Source organism: Protobothrops mucrosquamatus, unplaced genomic scaffold, assembly GCF_001527695.2.
Source record: "Protobothrops mucrosquamatus isolate PMUCROS unplaced genomic scaffold, P.Mucros_1.0 scaffold2707, whole genome shotgun sequence".
Taxonomy (NCBI): Eukaryota; Metazoa; Chordata; class Lepidosauria; order Squamata; family Viperidae; genus Protobothrops; species Protobothrops mucrosquamatus.
In genome coordinates this window covers 44197-60549 of record NW_015388752.1, presented here as the reverse complement: position 1 = coordinate 60549, position 16353 = coordinate 44197, and the positions used below count along the sequence as shown (strand labels likewise).

At 46.9% G+C, this 16353-nt stretch overlaps 3 protein-coding genes across 4 annotated transcripts in view; 2 read left to right on the top strand and 1 right to left on the bottom strand.

Annotated features, from left to right (window-relative positions):
- Positions 1–378: 378 nt before the first annotated feature.
- On the top strand, positions 379–7032 carry PHYHD1 (phytanoyl-CoA dioxygenase domain containing 1). Of its 2 annotated transcripts, XM_015825600.1 has the most exons (11): positions 379–428; positions 1491–1649; positions 1790–1865; positions 1944–1991; positions 2396–2451; positions 2963–3025; positions 3300–3321; positions 3667–3795; positions 3988–4104; positions 5716–5842; positions 6803–7032. In XM_015825600.1, the coding sequence occupies exons 1-11, from the start codon at positions 396–398 to the stop codon at positions 6852–6854; spliced, it is 882 nt and encodes a 293-aa protein (XP_015681086.1). In that variant the 5' UTR covers positions 379–395; the 3' UTR covers positions 6855–7032. The 2 variants fall into 2 exon arrangements, with proteins under 2 accessions (XP_015681086.1, XP_015681087.1); XM_015825601.1 differs by lacking the exon at positions 3667–3795.
- Positions 7033–7633: 601 nt separating this feature from the next.
- On the bottom strand, positions 7634–9419 carry DOLK (dolichol kinase). The gene has a single exon (XM_015825599.1). The coding sequence runs from the start codon at positions 9366–9368 to the stop codon at positions 7797–7799; it is 1572 nt and encodes a 523-aa protein (XP_015681085.1). The 5' UTR covers positions 9369–9419; the 3' UTR covers positions 7634–7796.
- Positions 9420–10703: 1284 nt separating this feature from the next.
- NUP188 (nucleoporin 188) overlaps positions 10704–16353 on the top strand; it is a 20206-nt gene continuing 14556 nt past the window's right edge. The window contains exons 1-11 of the mRNA XM_015825598.1: positions 10704–10729; positions 12319–12373; positions 12652–12725; positions 13168–13252; positions 13518–13598; positions 13876–13920; positions 14310–14402; positions 14533–14652; positions 15037–15248; positions 15548–15662; positions 15768–15965. Of these exons, the coding sequence (XP_015681084.1) occupies positions 10704–10729; positions 12319–12373; positions 12652–12725; positions 13168–13252; positions 13518–13598; positions 13876–13920; positions 14310–14402; positions 14533–14652; positions 15037–15248; positions 15548–15662; positions 15768–15965 (1104 nt within the window). The remainder of the gene's footprint in view (positions 10730–12318; positions 12374–12651; positions 12726–13167; positions 13253–13517; positions 13599–13875; positions 13921–14309; positions 14403–14532; positions 14653–15036; positions 15249–15547; positions 15663–15767; positions 15966–16353) is intronic.

Genomic DNA, 16353 nt, shown 5'->3' with positions numbered 1-16353 from the left:
TGCTAAAATACAGGAGAAGATGCATAAACATATCTTCTCTCTTTATCCCTTCCTTCCTTCCTTCCTTCCTTCCTTCCTTCCTTCCTGTTTCCCTTCCCTTCCCTGAATCTTTTCTGCTTTATGCCAAAATCTCCACCTCCTCCTTCAGGTGTCCAAAAGGAATCAAACTCGATCTGCTGGGCTTCTTGGTGATGGAACAAATGTCCGATGCCAAAGTCCACTGCAGGGGCCTCCGGAGTCAGCTGGGGTCATGCCTGCCTTTGTCCTTTGCAGCTGATCACATGATGATGAACTGACCCGCCCAACTTCGCAGGGGAAAATTGATCCCTGGACATGGAGCGAACTGGACACGGGCAGCACCGTTTCCTTTGATAAGTGACGTGTGTTTAGCGTCGATGGCAGCCATCAGCCAAGAGCCCCTCTCTAAGGTAAGAGGAGAAGGGAGCAGAGAAACAAAAGTCAGCAACAATTTTATTTCTTTATTAATGAAATAGATCGATGTGGCTGTCCAGCTCACACGCAGCAGAGACTCTGAGTCATTTCCAGTTCTCTGAAGAAAAATTAATAAAAATTTGATTTTGCAGCCCTGGGGGGGCCAGCAACTTTTTGTTGGAAATGATTTTGCTAAAATTGTAGACCTTAAATAAAAAGGCAGAAAAGAGTTTCTAGAAATTGATAGTCAATAAAAATGGATGCCGATAGTAAAACCATAAGAAGAAGAAGAAGAAATCAGTTAAAACACTAAATACTTTTAAATATCTGAAGGTGGTTGTCTAATTTCATCATGCACTATATCTTTAAAATGTCTTAATGAATATAATAAGCACTAAAATGTTGTTTTAATACACAACTCAAGTTTTAAAAGTTGATTCAAATATATACAAGGAAACCCTACTGATCGCAGGATTTTTTTTTTTCCAATTCTTTGCTAAGATTACAAACCATTTCTACTGGTTTTCTAAATACGACGTGCGGTGATCTCTGCAGCTTCTCCCTTTCTCCTTAAGTCCCAAATCTGGTGGAGATAATCTGATTAGTTTCTATAAAGGGCAACCCACCAGCTCTTTAAATAAAAACAAGGTGTCATTAGCTTCCTAGCAAGATTTTTTTTTGTGCAAATAAACTCTATGATAAATACAGGAAGCCCCCAACTTACGACCTCAAATGGGATGTTTGTTAAGTGAGATTTGCCCCGTCTGTCTCTTCGGAGCCTCTTATTCTATCTTCTTTGACCAAGTTCATGACTCATCAGCATCAGAGAACAAGGAGAGGCTTTCCCAGTAGGATCAAACTCAACGGTCAACCTAAACCACTTGGGAATGTCAGCTTGGGACAGGGTTGATCTTCCATACTGTCCAGCTGTCTGAAGATATTCCCAGGTGTCTAATGCTGTGCAGGCTGGGGAATTCTGGGAACTGAGATCGACAGACCTTCAATTAACCAAAGTTGAGGAACGGCGGTCTACATATCGTCTTCAACTTGTTCTGTAGTTCCACCAGGAGGGCTTCTGGGTCCTCGAACGGTTCTTCAGCCTGGAGGAATGCGACGCCATGAGGGCCCAGATCCGAAAGATAGTGGCATCTATGGATGTGCCGGCCCACTGCCGCACGGAGTTTTCAACCCAGGAGTCGGAACAGCTGCAGGCACAGGTGGGCAACGTCAGGAGGTGCTTTTCAGTTCTTGCTTCAAGGACTTTGTGGCTGAATGCAGAGAAGTGATAAAATCAGGCAAGTGATAGGGGTGACCTACTTTACAGCCAATATTGATATTTTAATCTGCTTTCTGACAGGGGTCTGCCGAATATTTCCTCAACAGCGGAGACAAAATCAGATTCTTTTTCGAAAAAGGTGTTTTTGATGAAAAAGGTACGGTTTTCCCCAAAGCATCTTGACGCTCCCGTTTTATTCCAATCTTGTCTTCAACCCAGCCTTTTTCACTTGCAGGGGACTTTCTCGTTGCAAAGGAGAAATCGGTCAACAAAATTGGTCACGGTAAGTAAAGGGCTGCCTGGGAATCCGTTTCCCTAAGAAATAATTAATGCAAGTTGGAAAAAAAGGGAGGGACTGGGTGAAAAGTGTAGAGTGTAGTCCTTGACTTACAACGGTTTGTTTAGTGACCATTCTAAGTTACAACGGCACTGAAAAAAATGACTTTTGACCGTTTTTCACTCTTAAGACGGTTGCAGCATCTCCAGGGTTACGTGATCAAAATTCAGACACTGGCTCACATTTAAGACGGCCGCAGTGTCCCTTTTGGGAAACAAAGCCAATGGGGAAGCCAGATTCACTTAACGGCCGTGTTAGTAACTTAACAACTGAAGTGATTCACTTAACAACCGTGGCAAGAAAGGTCGTAAAATGGGGCAAACCTCACCTAATAATATGATTATTTCTAGCACTGCATGCCTACGATCCGGTCTTCAAGCAAATGACCCACGCAGCCAAGGTGCAGGTGAGTTGAGTGCTGGCCAACCCTGCAGGGCTGTCATAGAAAATTGACTGGCATTAGCTCTGCCTTTCCTCATTCAATCCTTCACAACAGCCCTGCAGAGTAGGCCAAGAGACCTGCATAGATCCCATAGGGAGCTGCATGCTGGGGTTGGTTTTAGTAAAAAAATGTTTGTATTCCAGTTGGCAATGAAACGGAACAAAACATAGGACATAAATCATGATTTAGAAGTTTTAGTTTGCATGCCACAAGCAAAATCAATCCCAACCAGCCACACTGAGCTAAGAGCGAAGGGTAAATCCAGCTATTGGGGTTTTTACAAGGTGATGTTTTTACTGCCATGATGATTTAGTTAACAAACTACAATGTTGGGAACCAACCTCTCAGTGAGAGGAGGAAAGTGCTTTTAACTCTGCTTTCATTGGTAAAACGTTGGAGGAAGTGTGTTCTCAGGCTGCAAGGGAAAAGAGCAGAAAATTAAGATATTCTTTTTTAATTTTGGGATATTCTGCAGGCTTTGGCAAGAAATTTGGGCCTGGAAAATCCCGTGGTGGTGCAAAGCATGTACATCTTCAAGGTAAGCAGCATTTTTAAATATATATAGTTGGGGAATTCATAGAAGGTTATGGGTGGAAGGCTCCTCAGAGACCATCTAGTCCAACCCCTGCCTGCTGCAGGAACCCACAACTTAGAATCCCAGAACAGGCTTGGAAGGGATCCCAGAGACCATGTAGTCTAACTCCTTCCCCAAACCAGAAACCCATTATTACTACAATGGGTGAATTAAAAAAAATATATCATTTTTTTTCTCTTCTGGTTTAATAGTCTTCCCCCCCCCTCCTATTTTACAGCAACCAGGCATTGGTGGGGAAGGTGAGTTTCTTACTGTATGACCTTTCCTCTAACCGTTGATGTCGGACTGCAACTCCCATTGTCCCCTGCAGGGTGGCTTAGCCTTGGATAAAATGTCCGGCAATTAAAAGTCATTTAAATCTCTCAAGGTGGCACTTCCATAAAAATCAGGATGTTTGTCACCCTGAAACAGGGTGGCTCAAGGACCCCAAAATTGCCCTTATGTCTGGACTGTGTAGGAAAAATAGAAATGTTTGTGATTTAGGCTTCTCTGAAGCCAGCTTACTGGACTTTGCAAACCACGATCTGCCAGGGGTGCAAACAAGCCAACTAGGCGGCTTCACGTATCTTCTCTGCTCCTCTCAGTGACCCCACACCAGGATGCGACTTTCTTGCACACAAGCCCTTTGGGCAAAGTGATGGGCCTCTGGGTCGCTCTGGAAAACGCCACCCAAGAAAACGGCTGTTTGTGGTTCATCCCCGGCTCTCACACAAGTAAGAGGTGAAGAAGGCCTGGGCGCATTCTGGCTTCTTCTTTGGTTCTCACTTCAGGACAAGGGGAGGGAGACTGTTGGGGTAAACGGCCAAGAACTGCTGCGAGTCGGGTGGCCTATCCGTTCAAGAAATAAAATTAATAACATCCAAGGGAGCCCCTAAAGCTCAACCTCCTCCTGATCTGGTTTCCAGCTGGCATCACGCGGCAGATGGTCCGAACTCGCCCTGGGACGATTCCTTGCACCGATTTCATTGGCACGGAGAGAACGTATGACGACTGCCAGTTTGTCCCTGTGCCAGCGGGCAAAGGTAGGATGGCACCCCTGAAATATCTAAGTGGGCCGAGCCACAAGCCGGGGAGGGAAATTGGCTCTCCTCTCCTGGAAGGGGAAACGTAATTTGGGAGCCAGGACTGGGGCACATGGATAGGATAGGAAGGGTACTTAAAATTCCATCATTTAGATCAGCCCCCCCCCAACTTGGCGACTTTAAGACTTGGGGAATTCTGGGAATTGAAGTCCACAGGTCTTAAAGTCACCAAGTTTGGAGACCCCAGGATTTAGGCCAGTTTTAAATCGGGGCCTTTTCCTCCATCGAACGGAAGAAACCAAACCATTACAGGTGGTCCTCAAATTAAAAACTTTTGACGTTGCAACGGCACTAAAAAAAGGGACTTGTGACTTTTTTTTTCACATTATGACCGTTGCACCGCCCCCAAGGTCACAGGATCAAAATCCAGAGGCTTGGCAATTGGCTCACACTTATGACGGTCGCGATGTCTTGGGGTCAAGTGATCCCCTTTTGTGACCTTCAGGCAAGCAAAGTCACTAACTTAACTGCAGTGAATACTTAACCACCAGGGCAAGAACGGTCGTAAAGTGGGGCAAAAATCCCTTAACTGCCTCGCTTAGCAACATAAAATTTGGGCTCACTTGTGGTCATAAGTTGAGGACGACGCATCATCTTTGTTTCGTTTTTGTTTGGAAAGTCCTTTGCAAATGACTTGGAAATATTCTACAGAAGCAAAATTATGGAGTTGAGCTTGATGAGTGACGTCAAGGACACATCCTGGCTTCTCCCCAAAAGGAGAATTAGCCACAATTTCTGGCTAACCTCCCACAAAGGGGCAACTAGGCCCCCATCCATATTTTTTAACTCAACCAAAATTGGCCATGTGCTGCCCCCTGCTGGCCACAAACAAGGAGTGTATATCGGAGGTGGTGACCCTTTGAGCTGTATGCAACGAAATTTCATTTTGATGTGTGCCGATTGGTGTACTTTCAAAGTGACAATAAAGTTGTTGTTGTTGAGAAGCGTTTCCAATGACTAAATTGCTACCACCTTGGAAGTAAGAACAGTGCTGAAAAAAGTGCCTTACAACTTGGTCCTCACGTTTATGACCACGGTCATGTGATCTGGCTCCTGGTGCGACAGTAGTTGAAGTTGGAATGATAAGTCATGAGTCATGGTCATCATCTTTTAATCAGTGTCTTTGAACTATTTTTTACTTGTTTTACAGCTTGTAAGAAGCCCAGAGACGGGCGCCACGATCCGACCCAATGTTTTGACATTTTTTGTAGTATTTGTTAAACAAGCATGGTGGTTCTTAAGTGAACACTGCAGTCACTAAATGAACCCATTGTCCCCATGGACTTTTTTTTGCTGGAAACTGAAAGTAAATGCTAGAATCCGGGGGGAAAAAGTCACAATTGTGGCCACACGACGGTGGGATGCTGCAAACGGTCACAAAGGCAAGCACCCAAAATGCAATTGCGTCCCTGCAGGGGACAGGTGTGGCAATCATAACTTCGAAAATGGGTGTGGGTGGCAACCTTGAATGGCCGTTAATCGGTCGTTAAATCAGGGACTACCTGTCAAACTCTCAGATGGTACGTCTCACTCTTTTGAACGGGGGACCAGGGGACCTAGTCCTCATCCACGGCGAGGTGGTGCACAAGAGTGAAGCGAACTATTCCGAAGAGTCCCGCGAGGCTTACACCTTCCACCTGATGGAGGACAAGGATGCTGTTTGGAGCGCCGAGAACTGGTAAGCGGAGGGAGACAGAGGGGAGGGCCTCGTTCCAGGCAGGGTCTCTCTGCCAGGGCTTTCCCGTGCCCCGGCTGGCTCTCTAGCACGGGAGCTCAGAAGCCAGCCACGCTTTGCATGGAAGGTGCTTGAGATGGGAACCGTCCGGGGGTTGAAAAACGCTCCCCTCCTATAAGCAAACCAAACCTGATGTGGTTGTCCCTCCAGGAAGTCCAAATTATCAGAACAAGCAAGTGTGTCGTACCTTCCAAACGTGGACATTGTGGTTTATGGGTCCGGGTGGGATGCAAACTCAAGTCATCTCAAAATCATGATTGTAAGGCGGCCAGAGTCGCCTTGCGGCAAATAAATTTAATAAGTAAACAAATTAAAAAAAATCTGTAGTTTATTGAGAGTTTGTGCAATGAGTGGATCTGGCAGATGCAGCTGGACCCAGCCAGCCCCCAGCTGTTTTGGAATTCCAGGTCAGAATTCCAGGCAGCACAGCTGGAATGGCTAGACTTTTCTAGTTCCCAACACAGCTGGAAGAACTCACTCTAGGAAAGGTGCATATAGTACATTCTCAATATACAGGTAGCCCTCGACTTACAACCATTTAGTGATCATTCGGACTTACAACAGCATTGAAGAGAGAGAGTTATGCCTATTTTTCACACATTGCAGTCTCCCCAAGGTCACGTGATCAAAATTTGGGCGCTTGACAACTGACTCATATTTATGACGGTTACAGCAGTCCAGGGTTACATGATCCTCTTTTATGACCTTCTGTCAAACAAAGTCAATGGGGGAGCCGTTTAACATCTGTGTTATTATCTTAACAACTGTGGCAAAAAGGATGGTAAAATGGGGCAAAACCCGCTGAACAACCGTCTCGCTTAGCAATGGAAACTTTTGCTTCGATTGGGGTTAATTCACATTTTTTGGGCTGATCCATTTAATGGTTTTTCTCACCCGTTTCAGGCTTCAACCAACTCTGGAGCTGCCTTTCCCATCGCTCTACACGTGCAACTAAACCCGCAGAATCTCTCCTTCGGGACCCCCACCCCTCTCGGGGAACGGGAGGGGGCTGATCTTCGGCTCTGCATCTGTAACTGGGGAATTTCATCTCTGAATCCGCTGAGTCTGCTCAGGAGAGCATGAGCTTAAAAAATCAGTTTGGCGTGGAATTAAAGCATCAGTTCGTGACCAAGGAAAGTCGGACTGTAGTTCTTGCTCAGCAATCATCCGTCACAGGGACGTCGTGAAGGAGAAGGAGACCTGCAGGGAGCCTGCTCCTGGCTTCTGACAGGAGAGGCGAGTTAGAAATGCAATAAAATGAGGACTGGAATTCCGACTATTTAAGTGCTGTGGATGACACTTTCGTTAGAGTATCTGAGAGTTCAGCAGTGTGGAATAGATTTATATCTCACCCTTTTAGAAGTATCTTTGATTTTCCTGCAATTTCCAGTTGGGGTTAGGAGAAGATGATCTAAGTTTGCAGTTTCAGCTAGCTGGAGGAAAGATTCCCCCAAACCTTGCCTCTTCATGATGTTCAGGATCTGCCGTCGTCTACAAGATCCTTGGGATAGATGCGACTGTGCTGGGTTCCATGCCTAAAGCAGGATTAGAACTCAGGGTCTGCTGGCTTCCAGTCCAACCCTTTGATTGCTTGAGCAAACCCATCCTATAACTTGCTTTAAAAAAAAAAAAAAAGAACAAAGCAACTCCTTGGAGGATTGCCAGCCAGTTAGAAAACCCTTGTAGCGTATTATGCTGCAGAAGCCGTCAAAAAAAATAGACCACAAAGAACAGCCTCATTATATTTCAGCTTTAAATAGTGAACGTGCAATAATCACTTACAGGGATGAGCCGTGGTGTCGCTTTTTGCCACCCTGAGCCAAAGACACCAAAGAAACACTGTATGGGTGTATCTGCTTACGCTCCAGAGGAGAAACTTTACGCCCTTCAAGGGCTCCTAAAGCATTAGCAGGATGTGGAGGTAGAGGGGCAGTAGTAAATTGTCCACCTGGGTGGTGTAGGCTTCTAAAAACGACACCAGGCTAATTGAGAACAAGATCCAGGAGTAGCTGGCGTTCAGGTCCACAGAACTGTCAAAAATCACAATCAGGGCAACCGCAATAATTTGGGCAAATATAGCCAACATGGTTCCTTCAAACGTTTTCTTGGTTCCCGGCCACTTGACTTCCCCCATCGTGCTCCCAAAGATAGAGGCCACTGAGTCCCCCACGCCCACAGCCAGGACCCCAGAGTAGGGCGCCAAGGCTCCTGCCCCGGTCAAGGCACCCTTGGGGGCACACGGCCTCGGCGCCAGCCACACCGGGAAGGACATCCCAAGCAGGAGGTAGATGTGAGTCAAGATCAAAGGGCCGCTGTCCCGCTCGTCCAAGAACAGCGAGAGCAGCTGCCTGAGCGTCTGTCCGAAGGGCTTGATGGTGAAGTACCGGATGTATTCCAGCAGGATGAAGACGGCCAGGCAGATCACGGACGCTACGTACAGCAGCTGGCGGTCGTAGATCAGCCCTGGGACATAAGTGGCCACCACGATGAAATGGAAGTACTTCCGGGTAACGGTTGAAGCTTGGTGTTTTTTAGAACCGGAGGACCGCTTGATGTTTTGATAGAGGACTATCGCACACGCCAGAGCAGCCAGGAGGGTCCAGTAGGAGAGTAGGTGGATTCTGATCTGGGTTTGGGAGAGCAGCTGGAAGAGCCACGTCAAGGGATTCCTGCGGATCAGACGGTAGAGCCACGGCATGACCACGCCGAGGCTCAGGACGGCTGTCATCATGTGGAAAAACATGGAGGAAGTCCAGGTGGTGGAATCCATGAAGAAAAACAGCAGCGCGAAGGAGAGGCCCAGCAGGACCACTCCCACCATCACCACCAGGAGGAAGAAGTCCACGGGACTCCCTCGGTTCTCGCTGATGTTCAGAGAGCGCTTGATGAGCTGGTTGAGGACGAAGCTGAGGCCGGCGAGGATTAGCAGGGCCTCCCCGGGGGTGAAGCACCGAGGCAACAGGTACAGCAGGACCATGCTGAGGTAGACAAAAATGAGCAGCACCTCCAGCACTTCGATCACTTCGGAGACGGTCAAGGAATGCTTCATGGTGTAGATGATCAGCGTCCCGGCAACCCCGGAGAGCACACAGGTATTGGTTGGCACGGGCTTGGTAATGCCCAAGGCGATCAGCGACAAGAAGAGGGCGATCATCATGCCGGTGGAGGCCACGATAATGCCCAGGCGTTCGAAGTACACAATGCCAGCCACTCGACACCTTTCCTTCATCACGATGCCCAGCAGGGGGATAACCATGCAGGAAGGGAGGAGGCCGCTGTTGGCCGTGGTCCGGAACTGGAATACAGCCCCACCCAGTCGAAGGAGATGGTCCCACTTAAACTGGATGTAAAAGGCTTGGACGGCGAGGATGAGAGCGGACCACGAGAAGCGGTCCCAGACCACGCTGTGCACACAAAGCACGACGGCAAACACCACCAGTGATTCCACGAGAACCGGTTGTTTCCACATGGTGGCAGTCAGCCAGTTACGTCTCGCAAGGGAAGGATCTCCGCAGCTGTCCAGGGCCTTCAAATGCAGGGACCCTCAGGGCTGATGATTCCTGTTCGGATCATCCCTGGAAAAGAAAAGCCAAATCTTTTAAAGCAGCACATAGCGGCAATGATTCATCCCATATCACAAATGAGCTGTCTTAACAGCACTCCTTTAACAGAATACAGAGTTGGAGGGACCTTGGAGGTCTTCTACTCCAGCCCCTGTTCAAGCAGGAGACCTTGTATCATTCCGGACCAATGGCTGTTCAGTCTCTTCTTAAAAACCTCCAGGATCCACAAGTTCTGGAGGCAAGTCATTTCACTGATTGTTCTCTCAGGAAATTAACTCTGAATGCTCATTAAACGGCCAGTTGTAAGTCAAGGATTCCCTGTAGGCAAAAAATACCGGTGCAGCAAGGGTTACGGGGCCAGCGGAGGCCATCTGTCTGCTCCCTCACCCACGCCTGCTCTTAGAAAGGAGCTTTGCAGATTGCATCATTGTTATTCTTTGTCCTTCTTCTTTGCCTCTGATCTGTGTTTTTAGCGGTATTTTTAGCAACGCAGGCTCCTTAGCTAGAGCTGTATGTGAAAAGCGGTCATTGGTCCCTTTTTTTCAGTAACTTTTCAACGGTCACTAAGTGAACTGTTGTAAGTCGAGGACTACCTGTGATCTGAAAGCAGAGGGTAGGATGCCGATGGACAAAACTTTCATCAATTGCTTATTCACCCCAAAAACGCCTCTTTCGGCATCCCCGCCCTCAGCAGGGAGGAATCGCTTCCCCGGACTGCTGTGGCTCTAACGGTCCGAGGCCTCCCTGCCCACCTCAGGAGACACTTCTTTCGCACCCCTCCCCAAGTTGCGACTACCACCCCCATCATCCTTGGAAAGCGCCGTCTTGGCCCCGGCCTACCCTGCGGGGCTGTTGTGAGGCAGATCGTACGGGGGGGGGGCTGCGCGCCATACACACACACACACACACACACACACAAACACCGGGGCCTGAGGCTCTTGGAGCAAAGCGGCGCTACGATCTCATCCCGCCGCCCTTCAGCCTTCCCCGAGCTCCGCCTCGTCGCCTCAGTCACTCATTCACCTACCCGGGCGCCGCCATCTTGCGGTGACGACGGGCGCGCGCTGCTGACGTCAGACGGCCGCCTAACGGTCAAGCGGGCGGGGTCCAGTGCGCAAGCGCCGCCCTGCCTCTCATTCCGCCGGCGGCCCCGCCCCCTTCCTCCTCGTGCGCTCGGCGGGCGAGCGAGGTAGGCGGGAGGGAGGGAGGGAGGGGGCAGGTCACGTGGGAGGGGAGGCAAGATGGCGGCCGGCGGGCTGTCTGCGAGGTAGGGGGCGGCGGGGCGCGCGCGGCGGTTGGCGGGGCCGCGGAGGGGAGGGGGCGGCTGAGGGGGGAGCGAGGCCGGCCGGAGCCCCGAATCTCGCCCGCTCAGCTCCCCCTGGAGCTCTGAGGTGAGGGTCTTGCGGGCTGGAGGGGAGGGGGGACCCCAAGCGAAGCCCCCTCCATCTCCGGCCTTCGTTTGAGGCAGCGTACTTTATTCATCGTTATTTATTTTGAATGGATAAGCCGCCCAAGTCCAGCGGAATTCCAAATTACATCTTCTTCCGCTTCCTTTTCCCTTCCAACGACAACCCTGTGAGGTGGGCCGAGCTCAAAGAGAGGGAAGGCGTGGCTTTGGGACCTAAGGCAGGACTCGAACTTAGATCTTTGGGTTTCCAGGCCGGCTCCTTCTCCACTGTAATGGAATAACCCCTTCCCCCCGGAAGGAAAGGAATAATTCCCATTTGAGTAGGAAGAGGCGGGAATATTAAATATATTTACCATCTTGAGCTGCCCAAATAGATCTCCGTGTAGGTCTCCCATCAGTTCTGCCAATAGATCCCACGAAATGATCCCCTGATTTGAATTTGGGGTCTCTGAACTGATATGTCTGTGAAAAATATGGTAATTGGTTTCAGCTAGGTGGAAATATACGAGGGAATATATTAATCATGAATTTTTGTAAGTATATTAATGAGATATTACAGGAAAGGATAAGAATATACATATAATTTAAACTTAGGGGTCACAATAGTTTAGAGAAAGCACAATAGAACCCCAAAATAGTTTGTAAAAATAACAAAAACATCTGGTTTAAAACTGTTACTTTTTACTGTTTTCCTCTGATAGAACCTCCCATTTTGCACCCAGGAAGTTTAACAGTATCTGAAACCACAATTCTGTATTTGCCAGGCTCAAATGTGCATTTGCTAGCCTCTCGTTCACCGAATTTTTGACCTGCATTAAATACAACCTGGTATCAATTTATAATTTGCAGTAAATTGAGTGTCGCATGATTTGAACACTAATTATGACCTGCCTGTATGTTCAAAGAGGCAGGATGACATCATAATTGTTCTGGCTGTGCATTCTTTACACATTTGTGCTATTTGACCTCAGGGCTGGCTGTAAGCCGAGGGCTTATACCGGTCCAGTATCTGCTGTGCTTCAATGGTTAGATGGCCTAGACATTGGTATTTGCACGTAGATCTTTTTAACATTTATATTTCATTGCGTTTTATTAATCTAGAGGAAATGTTAATATATATCACTAGTCCATGTATGATATGCCATACGCTAAATAAATCATGTACTATTCCCCTTGATGCTTCTCAAAGTTGACTCAGTGAAGCGTTCATCCCTGCACGTGAGGAACTGTCCACTGGTTGTGTTGTGTTGATTCTGTGAGGTGGGTTGGGCTGAGAGACAAGGACTGGCTCCGAGTCCCCCAGCCTGGCTTTCATGTCCAAGGCAGAATTGCTGACCGTATAGTACCATTCCAGACAAGTGGCTGTCCAGTTTGGTAGGATTGCATAGAGAAATAGTTCTGTGAGCCTTTAAAATACTTTTTAAGGAAGGCATGTCTTTTATTTTAAGGAGCAGCAGAGAACTGTGGACCATTCTTTTGGGAAGATCAGCTTTGAGAGAACCGGTAAGCAATGTTGGTTTAGGCTGTTTCCTTTGAAACCACTGTGGTTTGGTGTTAATAATATAGAGGGAGGCTTCTTTAAAAGAATCTCTGCTTGTGGACTTCAACTTCCAGAATTCCCCAGCCAGCATGTCCACAAGTCTTAAAGTTGCAAAGATAGTTCAACCAATTGTACAACACTGCTCCTTCCATCTATCTTGCTTTGCGAAACTAAGCAAGCATCTTTTAAATTTGCAATTTAGAGGAACCTCTAGATTCATCATTCTTTTGTCCTGATTTAGGCACAGATTGCAGAAGAGTTGAATAAACACTGGCAGAGATTGCTTGAAGGACTTCGTTACTACAAACCACCCAGGTACGGTAATCGGATGCTGGATATCCAGCACAGTACTCAAGTTAGAAAAAGCTTGGAGAAACAGTGGGTTTTTCTGGTCATGAACGTACTTCCTCCTTTTAGAAATTCATAGCAGCTAAAACATTTGTATTACCCTCCCCCTCGTCTTATTTAGATGAACTCTTAAGACTTAAGAACTGGTTCTTAGGCTTGGTTAAAAAGATAAGTGGGCCCCCAAACTTGGTTTTCTTTGGATGTTCTTTCTGAATTTTGTCATGTGTGTGTTAAATCTGGATCCAACTTGCTGAAAAGAATATTGGAGAATTATGGCTTTTGTCCTTGGCTCACTGAGTGGTAACTACGTCTGGCTGTAACTGAAAATTGGATTCGAATTGCAAAGTTTTACTTATCCAATTATCCAATCCAAACAAATTAAACTGAATAACTATTTCTTTATGTGTAGTTCCAATTCAGCAGAAATAGTGAAAGCTGATAAAAACGTGCCTGCTTCATTGAAGGAACTGGGACTCCGAGTCAGCAAGTTTTTGGTAAATTCTTTCAAGTCGCTTTGCTTCTTTGCTCTGCCTGTTTCAGGATGCGGGTGGGAGAAAATATCAGAACTGGAGAGAAATTGGTTTTCCCCAGTTTTAACTGTTCGAGTGAGGTTTGTCTCTGGGACTTTTGAAGTTTAACTCAGATGCTTTGCAGATTTTGGAAGCAGCACTGAAAATTAGGCATTCTTCTGTTCTTCGTTGGCCTTTCCCTCTCTCCCAAAATCATGTGATGTAGCTAAAAGTTTGTCTGCCATTGCAGGGTTTGGATGAAGAGCAAAGCGTGCAGCTCTTACAGTGTTACCTTCAAGAGGATTATAGAGGGACTAGAGACTCGCTAAAGGTGGGTGACTTTGAGCCAGTCCCTCCCTCTCAGTCCAACTCCCATCATGGGGGAGGGGGGAAAGAGGGGGAAGCGATATTAGCTATGTTCACCTCTTTGACTTATTTATACAAACAACAGATGGGATACAAACAAACAAACAAAGGCATGCGTGCTGTGCATTCCTTGACGACTGTAGCTGAAATCTGGATGGGAACGTACCTTTCTCGTTTGCGCGTGTCTCTGGCCAGGCCTTGACTGTTTCGGACTGATTCCTTGCCTTCCTTTTTGTTTCTAGACCGTGCTGCAAGATGAGAGACAGAGCCAAACCCTGCTGCTAAAGGTGAGCCTCCCCTACATCCTGCAGGGAGCCTGGCTCCCCTCTTTTGTGGTTGTGGGGTGCGCCTGTGGAGTTGACTCCGTGCAGCAGAGGGGACCGAAGTTCCAAGCAGAAACAAAACCGCTCTAGATAAAGTCTTTCCTTTAACCAAAGTAGTCAGTTTTGCTCTCTCGTCGCTCAGGCGTCAAACGGGCACCCCTTGACTTTCAACTGCTTGTTTAATGACCGTTCAAAGTTACAACGGCACTGAAAAAGTGACCAGTGACCATTTTCATGCTAATTTCAGGTTCATGCAGGGTGGAAGCGGGAAATTCAGGGAACAGAGTTTGGGGAAGTAAATATGAAAATGCAAAGACAGCTGCTATGATAAAGACAACAAAATATCTTTACAGATTGCTGATTACTACTACGAGGAAAGATTTTGTATTCTTCGGTGTGTTCTTCACATCCTCACTTACTTCCAAGATGAGAGGCACCCTTACATGGTATGTATGGTCTTCCTTCCTTCTGATATTCTAGCATAATAAATCACTGTTTAAAAAATGACACGCAAGTACAAAATGGATGAAACAGTCTCTTATTATTATTTTTTCTAACCTTGGTTTTGCCACGAAGGTCCCGTATTCGCAGTGTATGGAAAAACTGGATAAGGAACTGGTTCCTAATTATCGGAAGCAGTTTGAAGAGCTGTATAAAGCAGAAGTGCCTACATGGGAGACACATGGAAGTCTAATGGTAATATATTTTTTTCCCACTGATACTTTCATAAATCCAACCTAGAACTGAGGAGAAATTTCCTGACAGAACAATTAACCAGTGGAACAGCTTGCCTCCAGAAGTTGTGGGTGCTCCATCACTTTTAAGAAGAGACCGGACAGCCATCTTGCTTGAGCAGGGGGTTGGACTGGAAGACCTCCAAGGTCCCTTCCAGCTCTGTTGTTCTGTAATTCAGCTGGTCCCGGAAGGAAACATCCTTGTGAGAAAGAGGTGTCTTTTTGACCCATGTTAATGCTAACTCATTCACACAGTGGTTAATGGTTCTGTCGAGGAGTAATTGACCAGGAATTGCATGGGAGTGAAACAATTTAACTGTCTGCCACACCTGCTTTTTGCACACAGACGGAGCGGCATGTCTCTCGCTGGTTTGTGCAGTGCCTCCGCGAACAATCCATGTTGCTGGAAATCATCTTCCTTTACTACGCCTACTTTGAGATGACCCCGGAGGAGCTGCTGACGTTCGCCAAGCTGTTCAAGGAACAGGGGTTCGGCTCTCGGCAGACCAACAGGCACCTGGTTGATGAAAGCATGGATCCCCTGGTGGATCGGATTGGGTGAGTGAGTGCCACAGATCATGCTAGGTAAATTTATGTAAGTCAGTGCATGGAAGGAGAGCATCTACCAGTAGATCTCTTTTAACGATCACAGCTGGGACCAGCGTGTACATTTTTTCTTCTGTCTTTGTTTTGCTCACTTTTTTTTCCCCTTTTTGGATTTTGTATTTTAACTTTGGAAATAAAAATGACCGAGGAAACAAAATGAGCCAAGGAAGGGTTTGTTTGAGAGGTGGATCTTTCCCTGCGGTTCTGATTTCTTTGTGTTTGGTCTCTTCCTCCATAAATATTCCTTCTAGGTATTTCAGTTCTCTAATTCTAGTGGAAGGCATGGAAATTGATTCTTTGCATGAACGATTGTTGGACGACAGGAAGGAGGAGCATAAATTTGCCGGTAACGGACAAATCCGCCAGGTAAATAAATCCCTAGCAAATCTGTGATGGCTCAATATTCATATTTTTACTTCACCACGCAAAATCTTTCAAGAAAACATTAGTTCATCCATTTGCTCCCCACAGGAAATGGACCGCCTGCTGCTGACTCTCGGGGACATTCCCCATCACGCCCCCGTCCTCCTGGCCTGGGCCTTGCTCCGGCACACGCTGAGCGCCGATGGGTCAAGCGGGGTGATCCGGCGGATGGGAAGCACTGCGATCCAAATGAACGTCTTTCAGTACTTGACAAAGCTGCTCCGAGCCATAAGCTGTGAAGGAAATGTGAGTCTCCAGCCCAGAAGAAATCTATTTTATAATATTTAATAGCTTAAAGGGCTGAGAGGCCCCCAGGCCCCCTCTTCCTTTTTTTTTTTTACATTGAAATTGTGTCCAGATCACACCACGCAATTTATTTATTTATTTATTTTATTTTATTTATTTTTTTAAATTTATATCCCGCCCTTCTCCTTGCGGACTCAGGGCGGCTAACAACCGGATAAAAAATACAAAAATATCAAACTACAAATTTAAAAGTTAATTAAAAGGCAAATATTAATAATTGGTCTAATTAAAATTATAATTAAAACCCCCTCTAAAAGTTTTCCCCTAGGCCAGTCCCGCAAGCTGGAATAACCATGTCTTAAGGGCGCGGCGGAAGGAAGGGAGATCA